Here is a 23419-nt window from a genome sequence, read left to right on the forward strand (position 1 = left end):
AAATCCCTCATTCTAGCTTGATCAATATCATAGTCCTGAACAAATTCATCCATTTGACCTTGAAAGTTCCTCGTAAACTGAAAGTGATTTTGTACTTCTCTAAACTGGTCATCAGAAAAAGAAAAGCGACTTTCCAACATTCTTTGTTGGGCATCTTGCTTCTCATGAAGTCAGTCCAGAGATGCACGAAAATCTGAAAAATCGAATCTGGAGGAACCCGTACCATAAGCAAAAGAATGCCTAGCGGGCTCCGGATGTCCGGAGGGCTGCGGGTGTCCTGATGATGAGGGTTCAAGGTGTGGCTCTGTGTCTCTAGATATAGAAGGGGCATTCTCGGGGTCTAAATCTTTAATTACCCAATTAGCAGAGTTGCGAATAGAAGTTCGTTCGGGATAAGGAAGAGGTAAAGGAAAACCATTCGTCCTAGGAAATGCAAAACCATTCTCATCCCGACAAATTATTTTCATAGCAAGACATGCATCAATGTCTATCATGTCATTGCCATGGATGACTTCCAACCCATCTAAATCAAGCTCCAAATTAATAGCTATTTGGGTAATTAAATCACCAAAAACAATTTACCCCTAGGATGCCCTCCCGGCTGTCACTAAGGTTTACAAAAAATGAAAAACCAGAATCGAAATCAACTTTATGTAACATAGCCCACAAAGCATAAAGCTCTACTTTCTTGATAACTCCACCACTTTCCCCTCTACCAAAAATAGTTTTACTCATAACACGATATAGGTATCTAAAGACGGGATTTTGCATGTGAGAAGCCTTAGCTCTAGAGGGCTCATAAGGTTGTTCTAATCCAGTGATCGAACTCCAAAATTGATTCCAATTACACCTAGAATCAAACCTGCAAGAGTTACCAGTAGAAAATCCATAACAATTATTTAAATCACTAAACATCCATTGAAACTCTTGATTCATATGTCAAAAAGTAATCTTGCCAACATAATCATCTTCATTGGCAAAGTGGACATCTAGTGAACTCAAAACTCCAGAATAATATGAGGATACGTAGGTAGATGTGTGTACATAATGTCGCTCTAATCTAAAAACCCAATCATCCAATCTACATCTTCTCTAATCCCTAGCATATCTAAAATAGTTGGGTCCATATATCATGTGCACTCAATATTTCTACTGACAAGAATTTCATATCTAGATTTATGATCTTCATTTCTAAAAATGATATTGAATTCGTTGTCATTACCTTCATCGCGTGAGGTCCTCTTCCCTTTGCCTTTTGCTGGTTGTTTCCCTTTTTCCCTTGTCGGTTCCTTCCCTTCGCTTGATCCTCCATTCCCCTTGTGAAGTCTATTTAAAATATTGGGCATATTGTCAAGATTAAGTGGGAAAGTATTGTTCTTGGTTGGAGAAGTTAGATCTTGAAGGATTAGATCTTGAAGAACAAGATCTTTGGCTAAGGAGCTGTAGATCTCTGATATAGGAGGAGAGAAAAGTCTAGATCTTGATGAAGTTTGTGAAGAAAGAAGAGTTTGAGATCTAGATCTGAGAAGGTTTAGGAGAAAGGTTGGAGAAGAAAGAAGTTTGGGAGAAAAGGATGCTTTGAGAGGGTTGAGGTGTGTGGCCGACACGGCCTAGGCATGGCCGTGTATAGTGGACACAGCCAAGGCATGTACTCCAAACAGGCCGTGTGGATCTGCATGACCCCATCCTTCTTCTCCTCGGGTGACCTTGCACGGCCGTGCTAATCAGCACGACCACAACCATCTCCTCCTCGGATGAGTTTGCACGGCCGTGTGTGAAACACGGCCAAATCCTTTTCCTTGTCGAGTTGGTTCGCATGGCCGTGCAGATATGCACGGCCTCAGCCTTCTTCTTTTCGGTTCAGCTCACATGGTCGTGTATGGAACACGGCTGAGATCCTTCCATCCTCTGGAATCACCACACGTCCGTGTCCGAGACACGACCAAGCTCTTTTTCTCCTCGGGATGCCTTACACGGTTGTGTCATTTAGACACGGCCCTAGCATCCTTCCTTTCTGCAGGGTGTACCTGGCCGTGTATGGCACACGACCAAGCTCTGTTTTGCTCCAAATGATTGCTCTACTCCTTCCTTGCTTCTCCAATACTTCCATGCCCATGAAGAAGTCATGGCCAACTCATGGAAGCAAATTTTCAACTTGAAAACTAGAATAAAGTTTAAAAGAACTAACTAATGAAATGAAAATTGAAACTGAAAATACTAAAAGAACCCTTGGATTGCCTCCCAAGAAGTGCTTGTTTAGGGTCTTTAACTCGATCGTTCTCCTTAATCTTTTCATCTTTTTCTTGCCCTAGGAGGGCAGACATATTTCTCATTTTTATTGGGAGGCCTCCTCCTAATATCGATTGCCGGATCATGTTCCAAGTCCGGTGGCCTCCCATGAGGATGGAAATTCCATTCCTCAAGTTGATAAGCATCCACCCCACTTCGAACACTTAATAATAGAGAAGAGACACTGTTAGAAGCATTAGACAAAACATATTCCAACCTTTCCTTACCGATTACCAAAGAGAGTTTATGGTTTTTGACATCAATTATTGCTCCAGCCGTGGCAAGGAAGGGTCTTCCCAAAATGATTGAAATCTTCGGGTCTTCTGCCATGTCCAGAACCACGAAATCTGTGGGAATAGTAATCCCACCAACTTCTTTAATTATTCCAATAGGATATCTGCAAGAATGATCAGCTAGTTGTAGTACCATGGTAGTAAGTTTCATATCTTTGAGACTTAATTTATTACAAATTGAATACGGAATGAGGCTAACACTTATCCCTAAATCACAAAAATCTTTTTCTATGAATTCAGATCCTATATTGCAAGGAATATAAAAGCTTCCTGGATCCTTCAGCTTTGGGGAAATGTTCTTTTCTAACAAAGCGCTGCATTCCTCAGTAAGCGCAATGGTCTCAATGTCTCCCCTTCTTCTTTTATCTGATATGATGTCCTTCAGGAATTTGGCAAATTTTCGCATTTGCAGAATTGCATCAATCAAAGGAACTTCTTCACAAATTTCTTTAACTTTGTCCAAAAATCTGCCATACTCTTCATCCTTCTTTAGCATTACTAATCTTTGAGGAAAAAGGATTACTTGACTCTATGGATTAAGTGGAAGAGTCTCTTCAACCTTAATGGTACTCTCCTCATTTTCTTGAATCTGATTTGGCTCAAGTCCTGGAGGAGAGAGCTCTTCTTCAGTTTTCATCCCTTTGGAGCAGTCACTTGAGGATCCCTTAAGGTCCATCCACTCCTAAGTTCGATGCGATTGCAATGCTCTATTGGATTTACATCAGGTTTTCTAGGAAATTGCCTTGGTGCTCTTGAGGATGATGAGGGTAGCTGGGAAATTTGGCTATCTTGGATCTTTTGATGCTTTTCAGAATTATCCATTCTGTGAGTCAACTTCAAAATATCTTGATTCATTTCGTTTTGATTAGAGATAATTTCCTCAAGCATCTTTTCGATTTTAGAAACTTGATAGCCTTGAGAAGATTGTTGTTGTTGCTGAAAATTTTGTTGCCCGGATTGGAAACTTTGTTTGGCTCCCATGGATGGTCCTTGTTCTTGATTATTTCTGTTGGAAAAATTTGGATGATTCTTCCACCCAGGGTTATATGTGTTGGAATATGGATTGTTCTGCCTTTGATTAAAACTCATGATAGCATCACATTGCTCTAATTGATTTATCTGTGCAGATATAGCTCCCAAAGGACATGAGTCTTGTGAATGATCAGAACTACCATAGGTTTCACAACTACATACTATGGCAATGATTGTATTAGTGCTAGTCCCCATACTTTCCAGCATCTTTGTGAGAGCATCCAACTTTGCAGGCATTAGAGTGACTGCATCTACATCAAATTTCCCTGATGCTTTAGTTGGGTTTGAATAAGAATAGCCGCCACTTCTCTCATTTGGCCATTGATGATGATTTTGTGCTACACTTTCAATTATCTCCTCATCTTCATCTAGGCTTTTATTCATGAGTGCCCCTCCAGCAGCTGAGTCTAAGGACATCTTAGTATGATAATTAATGCCATTATATAATGTGTGCAACACCAACCACTTCTCCAAACCATGATGTGGGCATTGCCTGAGCATATTGTTATACCTATCCCAAGCTTCAAATAAAGATTCTGAGTCAGCTTGTTTGAAACTTGCAATGAGATTCCTCATATGAGCCGTTTTACTAGGCGGATAGAATTTGTCTAAAAATTGTTGCTCGCATTGTTCCCATGTGGTGATGCTATTTGGAGCTAAAGAGTTCAACCATTACTTAGCTCTATCTCTTAAAGAAAACCCAAATAATAGTAAATGCACCGCTTCATAAGGAACATCATTCATCTTCATTGTACCGCATATCTCATGGAAGACCTCCAAGTGTTGATTTGGGTCCTCATGCGGTCCTCCATCAAACTGATTTTGCTGCACCATAGAAATAATAGCCGGTTTGATCTCAAAATTATTTGCTTCAACAGAAGGTCTTGAAATGCTAGATCGAAACCCTCTAGCGTAAGGCGTTGCATAATCCTTTAATCGTTTATTTGCCATGCTTGAATGGTCTTGTTCAGTTTGTTGTCTTTGCAGAACTTTCCTTCTATAAAATGTTCTATCTATTTCTGGGTCTAGAGGAAGAAGTTCTCCTGCAAAGTTAGATCTTTGGATACACAAGAACAAGATATGTTTGCTCAAAAAAGAAAAGAAGAAAGAAACTGACTCAAAAGAGAAAAACAGAGAAAAATTAGACTAGAATGTTAGAAATCAAGAATGCAAAATTAGAATTATAATTGCAACAAAATGAATTGTCAAGAAGTAGAAAGATATGAAAAAATTATGAAAACATAACTCTAAAGATTAGTTGCAACTATGCTAATGAAAAGAAATGTTATGTTTAGTATAACTCAATTGATAATCTCTAATGTTATAGCGCAGTCCTCGACAACAGCGCCAAAAACTTGTTAATGATCCGCAAGTGTATAGATACGTCGTCAGTAATAAAGAAAGATATCGTATCCTCAAGGACTAGTATAAGCACCAAAGATATCTCAACACGAATTAGCTAAACAACTAATCAAATGATTTATGAAACCTAGTACAACTATGAAAAGTAAAGAATAGAGATAAAAGAATAGAAACAAGAATAAGGGCTATGATTAAGGATGTTCTAGGAGTTTCAGTTTCTTTGTAATGTTATCCAATGTAGGTGATCTACCAAATCATATTCCTCAATTGTCCAACATTTGTGGAAGGTTACTGGTTCTCTCTTGTAATTGACAAACGGCCTAGGACTGAAATCTATACTTAAATGCGATTAATTAGGAATGATTCCTATGTTGTCCTTACACGGGCTTGCTTGTCACGTGTGTCCCTCAGAAAATCAATATAGATATTCATTACTTCTCAACCTCATTAAGATAAGAAAGATTAATGCATCCAATCTATCCTAACCCCTTGAATGCCCTTATTTCACCCTCAAGATCATCCCTTAAACATCATTACACAAGCTTGTCTGTCACGAACGTCCCTCGGATAATCGAGCGAGGAATCACCTTTACAAGATCCACAAGGTACCCAAACATTAAATCAAGTATGTGTTGGTTGCTACTCGGAAAACCTATCGGTTCCACTGTACAAAAATTTTGTAGAAAGATCTGAACCTTTTCCTAGCTACCATGTGTTCTTTTAAATTAAACTTGGATCGCCTGCGGAACTTAACACGTTTGATCCTAAGTTTAATTTATTTGTTCTTTTAGGTTTCGACTTGGATCTCCTGCGAAACTTAACACGTTTGATCCAAATCACCTAGGTCACGAAGACAATTAAATATCTATTTCCAAAATCAGCTTTCAGTACTGCATGGCGAGGCACTTGGCCTTCTTGGATATGGGAGAAACCACCACCGACTAGAGAAAGCCTTTTAAGGAAATTAAATATTTAACCTTCCCATAGTAACCCTAGGTTAACCGCTAAGAACAATCAAATCACAAGGAAAAGAAAAAACAAAAGAACACAACTTTGAAAATGAATTCAAAAAACTAGAATCGCATGCCTCTTGTATTTGGTATTTTTACAAATAAACAAAACTAACATGATGCGGAAAACTATTATTAATTATACCTTTCTTTGTGAATAATGACCTCTTGATCTTCTGCCGTATTCCTCTTCTAATCTCAGACATTGTGTGGGCAACGATCTTCCGAGACGAGAACCACCTAGTACCTTCTTCTCCTTCCTTCAAGTTTCGGCCAAGCAAAAACTTCCAAAGGATGAAGAACTTTTTCCACCAATCAAGCTCCAAGGGATGCAAGCTTTCTCTCCTTCTTCTCCAAGCTAGAATCTGGCCACCAATTAAAACTCCAAGAGCATGAAGAGGTTTGGCCACAAAGAGAAGAAGAAGAGAAGAAGGAAGGTCCGGCCACACCACCAAGGAAAAGAGGGAGAAAAAGAATAGAGGTTGTTGTGTGTTTTTGCAGGCACCTCTACCACCTCTTTTATAATTCTTGGACTTGGCAAATAAGGAAATTTAAATAAAAACTTCCTTAATTCCTTTGCCAAGAAAAAGAAAAATTAATTAATTAAAAATTAATTTTCTTTTTCCAAATTATTTGGCTGACCACTTTCTCCCCAAAACAAGGAAAGTTTTAATTAAAACAAGAATTAAAACTTCCTAATTTGTTTCCGAAAATTTATAAAAATTTCTCCAATAATTTTTATCCCTTCATGATTGGTTAATAAAAAGGAAATTTTATAAATTAAAATCTTTCTTTTAATCATGAGGATAATTTCCAAAAAGGAAAGTTATCTCTAAAAATTAAAATCTCCTTTCAATGTACAAATAAGGAAAGATATTAAATCTTTTCTTAATCTTTTGTAGAAACTAATAAAAGAGAATTTTTAATTTTGAAACTTTCTTTTAAATCATGAACATGATTAAAAGGAAAGTTTTTACCAAAATTAAAATCAATCTTTTAATCTACAAATAAGGAAAGAGATTTAGCTCTTCTCTTAATCTTTTGTAGAATCTTATAAAAGGAAAGATTTAAATTTTTAAACTATCTTTTAAATCATGTTATCCACATAAGAAAAATTTTAAAATTAAAATTCCTTTTTATTTTAATAGGGCCGGCCACCTAAGCTTGAGTTCAAGCTAGGGCCGACCACATGAATTCACCCATGAACCAAGCCATGGCCAGCCCTAGCTTGGTCTCCAAGCTAGCTTGGCTGGCCACTATAGGATGGGTAAGAAGGTGGGTATAGGTGGGTATAGTACTCTATAATTAAGAGGCTATGATTGGGACCGAGAGGAGGAATTGGTTTTAGTATCCCGATAAAATTAAGCATCCCGTGTTCGCCCCGAACACACAACTTAATTTTATCAATAATAATTCATTCCACTAGAGAACTATTATTGAACTACCGCACCAATCCCAAATTACATTTTTGGGCTCCTTCTTATTATGAGTGTATTAGTCTCCTTGTGTTTAAGATAATGAATGTCCACTAATTAAATGAATTACTGACAACTCACTTAATTAATATCTTAGTCCAAGAGTAGTACCACTCAACCTTATTATCATGTCGGACTAAGTCCACCTGCATGGTTTAACATGACAATCCTTATGAGCTCCTGTTGGGGGCATTCTCAACCTAGATCACTAGGACACAATTTCCTTCTATAATCAACAACACACACTATAAGTGATATCATTTTCCAACTTATCGGGCTTATTGATTTATTGAATTAAATCTCACACATTGATAAATTAAAGAAATAAATATCAGATATATGTGCTTGTTATTATATTAGGATTAAGAGAACACACTTCCATAATAACTGAGGTCCTTGTTCCTTTATAAAGTCAATATAAAAGAAATGACCTCTAATGGTCCTACTCAATACACTCTAAGTGTACTTGTGTAATTATATAGTTAAGATAAGCTAATACCTAATTACATTACGACCTTCCAATAGTTTGTTCCTTTCCATCTTGGTCGTGAGCTACTGTTTATAATTTATAAGATACTGATAACATGAACCTCTGTGTGTGACACCACACACCATGTTATCTACAATATAAATTAATTGAACAACTACATTTATCATAAATGTAGACATTTGACCAATGTGATTCTTATTTCTAGATAAATGTTTATACCAAAAGCTAGACTTTTAGTATACATCCTAATAATCTCCCACTTATACTAAAAGACTAAGCTGCTATATCTGCTATCATACATCTTATTCCCAACTCTTCAACATGCCCATCAAAAGTTCTTGCCTTAAGGGCCTTAGTGAAAAGATCTATAGGTCATCATCTGATGTAGTCTAGGTAGCAACAACTTCTCCTCGTTTATACGATTTCTCATATTGGGTGGTACTTGCGCTCTATTGTGTTTACTTGCCTTATAGACTCATGGTTTCTTCGAGTTTGCTATTGCACCACTATTATTACAATAAATTGTAATAATCTTTGGACAAACCAGAAATCATATCTAAGTCTATCTTGAGGTTATTGAGTCATTCAGCTTTTATGACTATCTCAGAGGCTTGCCATATACTCAACTTCTATGGTGGAGTCCAGAAAAACACCTATGCTTATCACTCTTCCATAGTTTTGACTTTACCTCCTAAAGTAAACACAAAACCCCGAGGTTAACTTACTATTGTCCCCTATCCGATTGGAAGTCAAAATCTGTGCAACTCACAGGGACCAAATTAACTGCCTTGTAAGCTAGCATATAATCTCTAGTGCCTCTAAGGTACTTCAATATATGATTTACTGCAGTCCAATGTCCTTGTTTAGGGTTACTTTGATATCTGCTAACTATGCCCTTGGCAAAATAGATTTATGATCTCATGCATAGCATACATTAGGTTTCCGATAACCGAAGCATAAAGAACTGCCTTCATTTCCTCTATCTACTTTGATGTCTACGGAGACATCTCTTTAGATAAAATTACTCCATGCTAAAAAGGTAAGAAACCTTTCTTGGAGTTTTGCATGCTTAAAATAAGCAAGGATTTTTTTCATATATGAAGCTTGGGATAAGTAAAATATTCTTTTCTTGCAATCCCTTATTACTTTGATCCCAAGAATATATACATTCTCCCAAGTCCTTCATATCGAATTGTTTGAACAACCATACCCTTACTTCAGATAACACTTTGATATTGTTTCCAACTACCAAAAATGTTATCTACGTATAGTACAAGAAGTACCACCACGTTTCCATCACACTTTTTGTATACACAAGACTTATCTGGTTACTAAATAAATCCATAGGTTTGGATTACTTTGATGAAACGGATATTCCAAGACCTTGAAGCTTTACCTCAGTCCATAGACTAATTGAGCTTGCACACAAGATGCTCTTTGCCCTTTGCAATGAACCCTTCTGGTTGCTTTATATGGATGCTTTGTTCAAGACTTCCATTAAGGAATGCTATCTTGACATCCACTTGCTAAATAGTTAAAAGAATCCAGATAGACTTAAGCATGGCTACCAGTGAAAAAGTTTCATTTTTCAACAAGCCTTGCTTTGAAAGTTTCTACCTTCCTGTCTATCCCTCTTTCCCTATTATAGACCTTTTTACACCCAATGACTTTTACACCATCTGGTGGTTCTACAAGCTTCCAGATTTTATTAGAATACATATATTCTAATTCTATTATTCATTACTCTTTGCCAAGATGCTGCATCTTTATCTTGGAGTCATATGTCCGGGATCAGGCTCATGTTCATTTGGGATCAAGTCCAAAAGACTCTCCCAAAACATGAATCTTTTAGGTTGTTTGACAACCCTCCCACTACGATTAGGCACTATCTATAATTGTGTATCAATTGTGATACGTGTTACAGTTTCTTGTGATATTTCATCTTGTACAGTTGGTACTAGATTAGACGTGTCCTTTATTAAGAACAAATTTACTTATGGGCTTGTCGTTCATTATATAGTCCACTTCTAAAAATCAGTCATTCATGCTAACAATGACCTTCTGATTTTTAAGACTATAAACCTACTTTCGTTTCTCTAGGATAATCCACAAACAAGTGAATTCCTATGTAACACCCACGAACTTCTTAGGCTAAGTATGTGAAGATTTCTCTTAAGAATAAAAGAAGATAAGATGGAAAAAAAATATATATATATGTATATAAAAAGAATTGGTCAAGGATTGAACCTTGAACCTTCTTAAGCTAAGGATTATGGAATTACCACTAGACCATCATGAGTTATTGTTAAATAGAGAATGGATATTATAGATAAAGATAAAACCATGATTAAGAGAAGGAAGCAAGAAAACATCAAGTAGCTTCCTTCCTCCTTCTCTTGATTAAGGAGAAAACAAGAAAAAGACAAATTGTCTTCTTCTCCTTCTTTTTCATTTTCGTTGATGACAAGAGAAAAGGAGAGGAGAGGAAGTAGGGGGATGAATGAAGACATTTCTTCATCATTAAGAGAATAAAAGATGAGTTAAGAAGAGGGGAAAGCAAAGCCTCTTTTTGCTTCTTACTTCCACCTAGCATAAGAGGGAAAATCAAGAAGGAACTTCATTTTTTCTTCCCTTCCCTCACCTTGCCGTGACCTAGAGCATCCTCTCTTCTTTCCCGAAAATCCAACTAAGGTTTTTCTACCTAAGGAAACCAAACCACAAGAAGGAACCCTCAAGAACTACCTCTCACAAGCAAGAGAAACAAAAAGGAGCACTAGGAGGAGAAGCTCTCTTCTTTCTTTTCACAAAGGGTACCTTCTCTTAGGAAAAAGACCAAGCAAGAGGATGTGAGTATCCCCTCACCTGTGGTACAAGTGGTTATATGATTTTTGTTCGGGTTTAGATGAATTTATAACCTAGAGTTTCCTTTAGAAATTTCGGTTAGGATACTTGTAAAGTTCATGGAAGCTTAAAACCAAAACCAATATGTTTAAGTTTTTTTCCTCATGATATGTTATGAATATGACCTTGATATTTCATGCTTGTATAAGGCTTGGAGTTAGGTGATACTCTACCTTAGGGTTCGGCCATGAAGAGGCTTAAAACCTAGAGAAGCTCAATTTAAAAACTAACATGCCTATGATCACTTCTATGATGTTATATGAATATTTTCCATGATGTTTTTACTTGTATGTTGTTTAGAAATAGTAGGACCCTATCCTAAGTTTTCGGCCATGAAGGGATTTAATACCCTAAGGAGGCTCAACCTCAAATCTAGCTTGCTTATGTTTTTCCTTATGAAAAGATATGGAAAGTAACATAAAGCCCTTGAGATTCATGTTGCTTAGGGTTAGGTTTTTCACATGATAAACTTTCGGCCAACCTAAAATGTAAGGCTTAAGCAAGCCTAAATTCAACCCTAACATGTTTATGTTCCTCCCCATGATATGCCATGAAATTCATAAGGTACTCACATGCTTGTAATTTCTAGAAGAGGTATCAAGTATGAAGTTTTTCCATAATATGTTGTGAATGTGCTATTGATGTTTTATACTTGTATGTTGCTTAGAACTAGTAGGATCTTACCTTAAGGTTTCGACCATTAAGGGATTTAATACCTTAAGGAAGCTCAACTTCAAATCTAGCTTGCTTATGTTTTACCCTATGAAAAGATATGAAGATAACATAATGCACTTGAGATTTCATGTTGCTTAGGGTTAGGTTTTTCATGATGAACTTTCGGCCAATATGAAATGTAGGGCTTAGGCAAGCCTAAATTCAACCCTAACATGTTTATGTTTTTCTCTATGATTTGCTATGAAATTTATTGGGTACTCATATGCTTAGAATCTATGCTTTCGTAGCATTCGGCCACTTACACTTGGTGAACTTAGGAAGCTTGAACTTTAACCTAATATGCTCATGTGAATGCCTATGATAAATACATGGAAATTGATTAAGATTCACATATTTACATGCTATTGTAACCAAGTTTTGGACCATGTATGTTTCGGCCAAGATGGATTTAAAAACCTAGGAAGCATAGAACCTAAATCAAATATGCTTATGATGTTCCTTATGTTAAATGTTATAGAAATGAATGTGAGTTCATATGCTTGTATGATTTCATGAAACCTAAATGAGCCTATGCATGTTTAGGCCACCCTTAGTGGGTTTAGAATTTAGACTAAGTTATGACTCAATATGTACTTCCCTTGCCATGATATGAATTAGGAGAAGTTAACTTGTGATCCATGCATGATTATGTTTCTTTTCCCTTCCATGATATATTATGTTGCTTGTTTACATATGCTTATGAACCATGCATGAGAATGATACCTAAAATGGCTATGTGCCCAAATATGATGGCTATGTGCCCAAATATGGTGGCTATGTGCCCAAAGACAAGTATGAAGGCTAGGTGCCCAAGTATGCATGGCTATGTGCCCATTTATGCATACCTTATAATGACATGAATGACATGAACGTGATATGCTATGAATGACATGAACATGATATGCTATGAATGACATGAACATGATATGCTATGAATGACATGAACTTGATATGCTATGAATGATATGAATAAGATATGCTATGAATGACATGAATATGTTATGAAAATATAGAGATATGATATGACATGTATTTTACTTTGAATGGCTTGTACCAAAAGGGTGGGCTCCTTATGCGCCCCTAGGTCGAATTACGGGCCTAGTAAAGGGTGGGCTCCTTACGTGCCCCTAGGCCGAGCTACGGGCCTAGTTTCCTAGTAGGTTCAAGACTAGCTACCTTGGGTCTACTTAGGATGTGCACATTATGTATGTATGTGGTACTAAGCCGGGCCCCTTTCATGTTGAGATTATTTTCAAGTACTATATGATATTGTTTTAAGACATTTCACACATGACATAAATCATGTTTTGAAAGACATATTGCACATGACATTTCCCATGTTTTAAAGGACATCTTGCATCCATGCTCACAATATGATGAAAAATAATGCTTACAGATATGCTACGATATGATGCCTTGATGTTATGAAAAGAAATGTCATGATGATTTCACTTATGCTCTGATGTACCTCCATGCTATGATATGATTTATACCATGATATGATGATTTCTTATGTTGAGATATGATTACCATGATATGATAATTTCTTATGTTATGATATGATTTATACTATGATATGATGATTTCTTATGTAGAGATATGATTACCATGATATGATGATTTCTTATGTTATGATATGATTTATACCATGATATGATGATTTCTTATATTGAGATATGATTACCATGATATGATGATTTCTTATGTCATGATAAGATTTATGCCATAATATGTTGTTTACCTTACGTTATGTTATTATTAAGATTCATGCCATGATATGATATGTTTTAATTACCTGATGATATGAGCGCCATTTATTCTATAATGTATGATATGATGATGTTACATGATACGTTGGTTTTTGTGAGTAGGAAAGGATCTCACTAAGCCTTGAGTGCTTACAGATACTTTTCCTTGTACCAGAGATAAAGGTAAAGAATGGATGAACTAGAGGAGCAGCAGGAAGGGGCAAGAGATGTGTGATGGTGACTTGGCTAAAGAAATAAAATGACCTGCTTAAGTGAACTTATGAATAAAATGTTATGTTATGTTGATGTCTTTCATGATTTCGTATGCATGTGTTAGAAATGAATACTATGACTATTTAAGTTGAACCATGTTATTTCATACTCATATGTTTAGTATGTTACTCTATGCTTAGAAACATAGATATGCTTCCGCTGTATATATGTATGAATGTCTAAGTTTACTAAGTCTAAGGGTAAGAAAGTAACCCCGCCCTCACTAGGCAGGAGTGGTGAAAGGGACGGGCGTTACATCCTATCCAACTTATCATTGTCTCTCTTCTGCATATGTGCTGGACTACCCGAATCCGAATATGCTTCAAAATAGGCTTATGCTTATTCAGAAATTCTATATGAGTAGAGAGTTCTGACTTTGGAAGGTACTATGTTCACTTTCTTTTTCAGAGTATATTATTAAAACAAACTTGGTAATTTTCTGAATAACTCATCATCAATCTAATTATTTCCATAAGAGTCATATACATTCTTTCTACTACACCATTCTGTTGGGGTGTATCAGGTGCAGTTAGTTGGGATTGAATCCCTACTTTTGATAAGTAACTCCTAAATTGTCCCAAGAGGTACTTGCCACTACGATCTTACCATAGTGACTTGATACTTTTACTTTAACGTTTCTCCGCATCAGCCTTGTACTCTTTGAACTAATCAAAGTACTTAGTCTTGCGGCACATTAAGTAAATGTATTTGTATCTTGAATAGTTGTCTATAAAATAGACGAAATATTCGATACTACCTCTTGTCTGGATAGTCATAGGATCACACAAATCAGAATGAACCAATTCCAACATATCTTTGGCTCCATACCCCTTAAACTTAAAAGCTTCTTGGTTATTTTTCCTTTCAAGTAAGACTCGTAGGTTGGAAAGATTTCCACTACTAATGAACCCAAAAGTTCATCAGCTACCAATGAATCCTACTCAAGTTAATATAACCACGCCTTAGATGCTAAAGATATAATTGGTTCATTTCTGAAGGTTGCTTTCTCTTAAAGTTAGAAGATATATTACTAATTTCCATTTATTGCATCATGGGAGTTATTGGATAAATTGCCAACCAACATACCAGAATAGACAATTTCCCTCTTTTTCTTAATAACAACTTTAAATGAGGCAGAATATCAAGTTTTTTGAATAGTTTATAAACTAAAAACTAGTTCTTTCTAAACATGGTACGTAAAGACAATTACTTAAAATCCATATTTTATTCTTATCAAACGATAAACATCTCCCACTGCAACAGCTGCCACTTTTACAGCAGTGCCCATGTGGATGGTGTTTTTATTTTCATTTAGTTGTCGGATTTCCTGGAACCCTGCAATGAATTACGAACATAATTAATGGCATCTATATCTACACTCCAGGTTCTCGTAGATAACACCACTAGACATGTTTCAACTAATGAATTAAATGCACCTATATTGTTCTTAGTTCTAAGAAGACAGTCTACCTTAATGTCCAAGTCCTATTTCCAATCATTACAATTGGGACTACTAAGTCTTTTTTATTGTATAACAACTAGGGAATTGACAAACATTTTAAATCCTAAAAATCACAAAAATATTTGGTCAAGATCAATTCCATAAAATCCCCATGAATTTTGTATGCCACGATAGTGTGGACGTATACAAAATCAAAGAGGAGATTTTATCCATTAATTTTATTATCTCGTCAACTTTACTTTATGACGAATAAAATTAATAGTTGATCTATCTTTGATCAAATATTTGATCAAAACTTTTGAATATAAAATAACATTGATTCCTCAAACAATATTATTTAAATTCACCAACACCTCAAACACTGTGAATTTTGCATGCCACGATAATGTATACGTATACAAAATTTAAACATTTGTTAGAGGAGGGTTTACCCACTAATTATCTTGTCAATAAATCTTTATGACAAAATAAAATTACCTCAAACACCGTGAATTTTATATGCCACAATAGTGTGGACATATACAAAATCAAACATTTGTAAGAGGAGTTTTTAATTTTATTATCTTGTCAACCTATTTATTTGACAAATTAATAGTTGGTTTTCTTCGGTCACACAAATAATAGCAGTGACTCCGATGGGGAGGATACTATTAGACGTGCCTAACTGTATACCATTACTTGATACTAAGTCCATTAATAAGATTGTGCCCCTTCCGATGGGGAAGATCACACGCTCTTAATTAACTTCCTATAGTCATCCAAAATGGAAGTTTAATCTAGTGATCCGCAAACAAGCTCATCTGATATGGAGGAAGGCACTCAGAGCCAACGCGCAAGCTTGTTGCATCACTTATAAACCAGTAATGGAGACCGTGGAATTTATTTAAAAAATAAATCCCTCTCCCACTTAGTTATTTAAAGTGAGGAATTTTGACTATGCTAGCCTACTTAACATGCATACTAACAAGCACACACAGAACAACATAAAAAATCAATAAATAGAAAAACTAATTTTCAACTATTATGACTTTTATCTATTACTGTCCTCCGTGTGTCGCCAACCCTAGCTGCTGTCATCTTTTGCCACCGCCACCAGGTCTAGTTGTCGCATCCATCTTGCTCCTTGTTTCGCTGCGCCTCTGGTCCACAAAAGGTTCCATGCCTTGCAAGATTCGATCCGCGACATAAATAGAATTTTACATTTTTCGATCCTGTAATCCTCGAAGGAATGTATATGTATCTAGATCAAAAATAAAATCTTCATAAAACTAAATACAGCTCCAGCTGTATTTTATAATACAATCATGCACACACAATAAAATGCCCTTGACATGTCCAAGGGTCTAATCACACACACAATATCTATAAGCCATAATTGTTGTGTTGGGTTTTTCAGGCCGTAAAAACCGCTTTTCGCGTTGCGGAAACCCTGAAACCCCCAGCCACGGATCCGTGCGAAGTAAAAACTTTCGAAAAACTTACGAGTACAAGTTTCTAAACCTCAATCTACAGTAGATCTACAAAGGGAAATAAAGAATATACCCTTGATGCGCACCCTACGCGAATCCCGCTCATCCAATGGTGCCGGATCTCAAGGTTGTCAAAGTAGACAACCCTCTAGAAGTATCCACACGAACACAAGAAGGAGATCACCAAACTAAAGTGTGCTAGCACCTTAGTTGGGTTGGCAAGATGAGGAGAGGGAGAGAAGAAAATGGAGCAAGGAAGAAGATGAAGGAATCAATGAGAATTTCTCACAAAATGAAACTTATTCCTCCAATTGATGTGGCCGACCACATTAAGAGGATGTGTAACCTCCATGGAATGCCAAGAGTCACAACTCGTGGTAATTCCCATGAGGTGGCATCCCACTTATACAACCATGATGATGTGGAGCATCATCATTGGCCCACTCAATGCCAATTCACCAATGAGGTGGCATAAAGTCAAGTCAAACTTGACTCTTCATCTTCCTCTCAAGTCAAGTCAAACTTGACTTAATCTCTCTCATGGTTGATCTAATCCAACTATTTAATTCAAGCCAATTGAATATAATGAATCTAATTCATTTAATTAAATTGATTCAATGAGTCATAATCTAAATTAGACTCATTGAACACATGGATTAACTTGAGTGCAACTCAATTAGCCCAATTAGGATTACTCTTAATCCAATTTGATTCATCAAATGAATCTAATCCTCTTGGTTGATCATATGAACCTAATCTCCATCTAATTGTCCTTAGTGTGTGACCCTATAGGTTCTTGTAATGTTGGTAATGTCCCTAAACCCATTTAGGGGCATAAGTAATGAGCGGTATCTAGCAACACATCATTACTACCCAATGTTACAAGAATGTTGAGATCCAACATCACCTTGTGACTACTAATTGTGACTCCTCACAATATATGACAAGTGTCATTCTATCCTAGACATCTAGATTGATCAATGTGAGGCATAGACCGTGTCATCCTCTGACTAATCTAAATCTTGAACTCCAAGTAGACTCACTCAATCGAATGAGCTCAATATCTCATATTGACTCATTTGGGCATGGCCATGCACTTCGTGGTCTCACTCTATCAAGAATATTGATGTCTCTCCCATCATATAGGAGGGATAGATCCCATCTACATCACTGACATCCCTCTGCATAATTCGTTACATAACCAGTAATCGCCTTTATAGTCCACCCAGTTACGGGTGACGTTTGACGAAACCAAAGTACATAACTCCTTATGTAGGGAACCATGGTGACTTCAGGTCTTAGGACAAGTAGTATAACGCTTATAATTCTCCTAACGTGAACTACCTTTAGGTAAATAGTTAAACCACTGGATTAATTTAATTAGGTGGATTATTCATTTTAATAAAAAAAAATGAATGAATTTAAAAAAATATATATATATATATAATAAATACTAAAGGTTATGTAATTGGAAATACATCAGAATGGGTGAGCTTTATCTAATGGGTAATTAAAACTAAAGCCGATTTATATATATATATATATATATATATATATATAAGGAGGGGGATTAGGTTAAAAAAAATGGGGGAGAGAAGAGGGAGGGGGAAAGGAGACAGAAAGGCAAGAAACGGCAGCCGCCATGGTCGTGCTGGAAAAAAAAACAAAGCAAGAGAACAAAGGCGTGAAGTTTTTGGGAGAAGGGAGTTCCAACCAAAGGTTTCTCACTCATGCCCCTTGTCTCCCTACAAAGGCACTTCTTTAACCCTTATTTTGTTCTTTTTGATTTGCACCACATAAATTATACTAAGTTTGTTTATAATGTGATGCATATGGAAGCCCGTAGCTCATGTATGTTCCTATGTCATCTTCTCGAATTTTGTTTCTTCTTTTATGACCCACCCAAGCTCTTCCAATTTTTAGCAGGGGGTTTGTTAGGAAGGATTGTTTTTTTACGACCATGCAATTTTAGGAATTTTCTTCTTATGATATATCATGCACAGGTTTGAAGAAAAGGGCATGGTATTAGTTGCTCCTAGGAAGTTATATAATGTAGGTTCACATTGTTATGCAGTGTTAATCAGTAGCTTGGGTACTTTCTCACGTTTTTATGAATTTATATATGATTTAACTGAGTCTACCAGATTCTTGAAGCGCTCATGATAAAAGGATTATTTTCAGTGATTATGGAATTTATGAAATTAGGATGATCTATCTTAAAGATGAAGTTATTTAAATTAGATCATTCCAGGTTGGAAGGTAACAGGTGGCAAATTCTCTCCTTTGGTATGACATCTCTTTTTATGTTGGTTGCTTTAAAAAAAAAAACTTATGATGATGATGATGAGCTAATGGGAATGTTGTGAGGGAAAAGGCCCCAGAGGGAGCCTGTTTGCGGGAAAAGGCCCATTACTCCTCACTCTAAAGGGATTATATATATATATATATATATATATATATATATATATATATATATATATATATATATAGGATATAGGATGATGATTAATGCTATGCAATGATATGGTGAATAGGGAGGAGAGGAGCTCACGAATTCTTTCCCTTAATATCTTATTCAAACTATCAAATTTCTAAATAAATTTTCCTACTCTATGCTCTGCAAAGTTTATTTCTCTCCTATTACATGCTAACATATTGTTATATATACACTTATCTCATTTAATATATGTAGTAGGTATTATATATTTGCATGAATAGCTGCTACTCTTATTTTAATTGCCTATTGTTAAATGTGACATTTTCTTTAGCAAGGCAGGTAATGGAATTAGTGCATAGATAATTGTTGACACCTACAGATATCTCTCATCCTTCTTTTGAACTTAGGGTCGTTAACCTATTCATGTTGTATATGTAATATTGATTATCTCTAGTTAGGAAATGTTGAGCCTTAGTCTCACTCAGTTGTGTGGGTGCAGGTAATAACAGTCTTGAGGTGGAAGGCTCTGACATTTGACTGGTTCGAGCCACTGCAGTTCACACCCGAGGACCTTGCTGCTTATCGCGTTAGGATGAAACATTATTCCTTTTACCATTTATGAGTAATTTGAGGAAATAATAATAAATAAAAAAAAAGACTGATGCTTAAGTAATGTTGCTGAGCTCTAAGACGCCTCTGCTATCTTATCAGCTAAAATCTCCTTTAGTTTTCCTTTTGGCAATTCATGATCTGGGTATTTTGTTAATAAGAATCTGAAGCTAAATATTTATACTAATCAAGTGAAACTTTTAAGTGATGCTGCTAGAAGATTGTGTTTATCGTGTAGAGTTTGTTGGGGATAAATTCACATTCAAATTGTTTGTTAGTGCCGCATGTATTCCTTGGAATTTAATTAGGTTGGTATAATTTAAAAAAAATCATGATAGAAGTTAGGGTCGTTACAATAAGAATTTGAAGCTAAATATTTATACTAATCAAGTGAAACTTTTAAGTGATGCTACTAGAAGATTGTGTTTATCGTGTACAGTTTGTTGGGGATAAATTCACATTCAAATTGTTTGTTAGTGCCGCATGTATTCCTTGGAATTTAATTAGGTTGGTATAATTTAAAAAAAATCATGATAGAAGTTAGGGTCGTTACAGTTGGTATCAGAGCAAATATCTTGAAAGGGTTTGACTACTGTTGGTCCCGGAAAGCTCAAGAAGTCAAGCCTCAAGTCTGTGAGTTTTACTATTTTAAATTTTATATGTACGTTTTTTTTTTTACTGTTTTAATGCTTTCATGATATAAAAGAATATGGAGGATAGATGCTATTAAATTTAAGTGCAAGATGCTTACGTACTACATGGGACATTGGGTGCAGATATGGCTCCGAGACGTGCGGTTAACGGAGATAGGGAGGAAGAGGACGAGAGGAGGTGCAACCCTCTTCAGATGCTGCTACACATTTACTTGAAGGAATGGCTCAATTATTTAAACAGTATGGAAGTAATGCTAATAGGGGAGGGCAGCAGGACATTTACGTGCAGTTTAGGAGAATGGATCCTAAAGATTTCTCGGGTACTACTGATCCATTCGTGGCGGAGGAATGGATCCGATCATTAGAGGTGATCTTCCGATATATTAATATGGTAGATGCTGATAGGGTTCGTTGTGACATATATCTGCTGAAAGACGACGCTTCCTTATGGTGGGAGGGAGCCGAAAGAGGAGTTGATCTGAAAACCTTGACTTGGGAAGATTTCAAGAGAATTTCTATGATAAATATTTTATAGCTGATGTTCAAGGACGACTGAAGAGGGAGTTTATGAGTCTTCGTTAGGGGGATTTATCTATTGCTGAGTTTGTTAAGAAATTCGATAGGGGGTGCCATTTTGTACCCCTTATTGCCAACGACGCTACTGAGAAACTCAGGCACTTCTTGGACGGTCTCAGGCCTACCATCCGCCGAGATGTTCTCCTCACAAACCCAGCTGCGTATAATGATGCTGTTAATGGAGCTTACAGGGGCAGAGCAGTCTTTGAAAGACATAGAATGGGAGATGCAGAGAAAGAGGCCACAACCACAACAGCAACAACAGCAGAATATGAAGCCTTACACGGGGCCACAGAAAGGACAACAAAAGCCTCTGGGGAACCCCAAGCAACAACTGAGAGCAGCTGCCCCAAAGACCGAGGAGAAGCCATTGTGCAGGAAGTACAACCGCCAGCACCATGGCAAATGCATGTGGGGTACCTACAAGTGCTTCAACTGTGGAGAAGAGGGACATAAAGCTATGGATTGCCCAAAGAAGAAACAACCTATGATTGGTCGAGCTTTTGTGATGCATGCCAAGGAGGCGGAGCCAGACACTACTCTTATCACAGGCAGAATATTCATCGCAGGCATAGGTACCTATGCATTGCTAGATTCTGGGGCTACACACTCATTTATATCTGAGACCTTCTTAAAGCGACTAGGAATCTTACCAGAAGACGTGGATGTGGGATTTAGAGTCATAGTTCCCTCGGGCGAACAAATGTTATCTACCAAGATGGTAAAGGATATTGAGCTTAGACTATAGAGGAAGGTGGTTCGGGCAGATTTTATTGTGTTGCCGATGCCTGAATTCGACATTATTTTGGGGATGGACTGGCTATCACGGAATGGAGCTTCGATTGATTTTCGACAGAGGACAGTATCTATCAGACTGTTTAGCGGGGAAATGTTTACTTTTGAGGCAGTTCAAAACAAGCAGTTGCCGCCTATTATTTCTTGTATAGGTGCAAGGAAGCTTTTGCTTAGAGGTTGCCGAGGATTTCTGACTAGTATTATTTCAGTACCTGATGTCATCCGTCAGAAGATTGAGGATGTTGAAGTTGTCAGAAACTTCCCTAGTGTATTCCCTGAGGACATTTCAGGCATTCCACCTGAGAGAGAGGTGGAGTTCTCTATTGAGCTGATGCCAGGGACGGTGCCAATCTCTAAGGCACCATATCGACTGGCACCTGTAGAAATGAAAGAGCTAAAAGATCAAATTCAAGAGCTACTGGATAAAGGATTCATTCGTCCGAGTTTTTCTCCATGGGGCGTGCCAGTATTATTTGTGAAGAAAAAGGATGGAAGCATGAGGCTCTGTATCGATTATCGTGAACTGAACAGAGTCATAATAAAGAACAAGTATCCCTTGCCTAGAATTGAGGACTTATTTGATCAGCTGCAAGGAGCTTCAGTATTCTCGAAGATAGACCTTCATTCAGGATACCATCAGTTGAAAGTAAAGGAAGCAGATGTCTACAAGACGGCCTTCAGAACTCGGTATGGACACTATGAATTTATGGTAATGCCATTCGGGATGACAAATGCCCCAGCGATCTTCGTGGATCTCATGAATCGAGTATTTCGACCATATCTTGATCAGTTCATCATTGTGTTCATAGATGATATTCTGGTCTACTCGAAGGACAGAGAGGAGCATAGGCAACACTTGAAGATAGCCTTACAGATATTGCAGGATCAAAAGTTGTTTGCCAAATTCAGCAAGTGCGAGTTTTAGCTAGAGAAAGTGGCATTCTTAGGACATATTATCTCGAGAGATGGAGTTGAAGTTGATCCTTCTAAAGTTGAGGCAGTCAGAGAATGGCCGGAGACTAAAAGTGTAACTGAGATACGCAGTTTCTTAGGCTTAGCTGGCTACTATCGCAAGTTCATCAAGGGTTTCTCTGCCATTGCGGTACCCTTGACAGCTCTCACGAAGAAGAATGCCAAATTTGTATGGGGATCGGACTGTCAACACAGTTTCGAGAAGTTGAAGCAAGCCCTCACTACAACACCGGTTTTAGCTATGCCATCCGGCAAAGGAGAGTATGTGTTGTACACTGATGCATCGAGAGTAGGTTTGGGCGCAGTTCTTATGCAGTGTGATCGAGTGATCGCGTATGCGTCTAGACAACTAAAGGCACATGAGAATAATTATACGACACATGACCTTGAGCTTGCCGCAGTCGTTTTTGCACTAAAAATTTGGAGACATTACTTGTACGGGGAGAAATGCAAAATTTTCACCGACCACAAAAGTCTTAAATACTTCTTCACCCAAAAAGAGTTGAATATGAGACAACGAAGATGGCTAGAACTGGTTAAGGATTATGATTGTGATATTAGCTACCATCCCGGGAAAGCTAATGTAGTTGCGGATGCGTTGAGCCGAAAAATGACAGTCATAGCCCAACTGTCAGTGCAGAAACCCCTTCAAACAGAAATTCAGAGGTTCAATTTGGAGATATATTCAAGAGGCAGGGCTCCTAATCTATCCACTCTGATAGTGCAGTCTACTCTGAGAGATAGAATTCGAATTGGGCAGGCTACTGATGGGCAATTACAAAAATGGAAACAAAGAGATGAGACTAAGGGCCGAATGTTATATACAGTCGAGGACGACATTGTTAAATATCGAGGTCGA

The 23419-nt window shown here is 37.1% G+C and overlaps 1 protein-coding gene across 1 annotated transcript; it reads left to right on the forward strand.

Moving 5' to 3' along the window:
* The first annotated feature begins 20437 nt into the window (after positions 1–20437).
* Positions 20438–21541, forward strand: LOC122001116. Its single transcript, XM_042555704.1, has 2 exons — positions 20438–20630; positions 20841–21541. The coding sequence occupies exons 1-2, from the start codon at positions 20438–20440 to the stop codon at positions 21539–21541; spliced, it is 894 nt and encodes a 297-aa protein (XP_042411638.1).
* Positions 21542–23419: the final 1878 nt, after the last annotated feature.

This window comes from Zingiber officinale, chromosome 1A, assembly GCF_018446385.1.
Source record: "Zingiber officinale cultivar Zhangliang chromosome 1A, Zo_v1.1, whole genome shotgun sequence".
NCBI lineage: Eukaryota > Viridiplantae > Streptophyta > Magnoliopsida > Zingiberales > Zingiberaceae > Zingiber > Zingiber officinale.

Excerpts from the sequence above, each read along its gene's own strand:
- LOC122001116 (XM_042555704.1), top strand. The coding sequence starts at position 20,438 with ATGGCTCAATTATTTAAACAGTATGGAAGTAATGCTAATAGGGGAGGG. Across the intron at positions 20,631-20,840 it reads AGATGCTGATAGGGTTCGTT|GGGGTGCCATTTTGTACCCC; the intron begins GTGACATATATC and ends GAAATTCGATAG.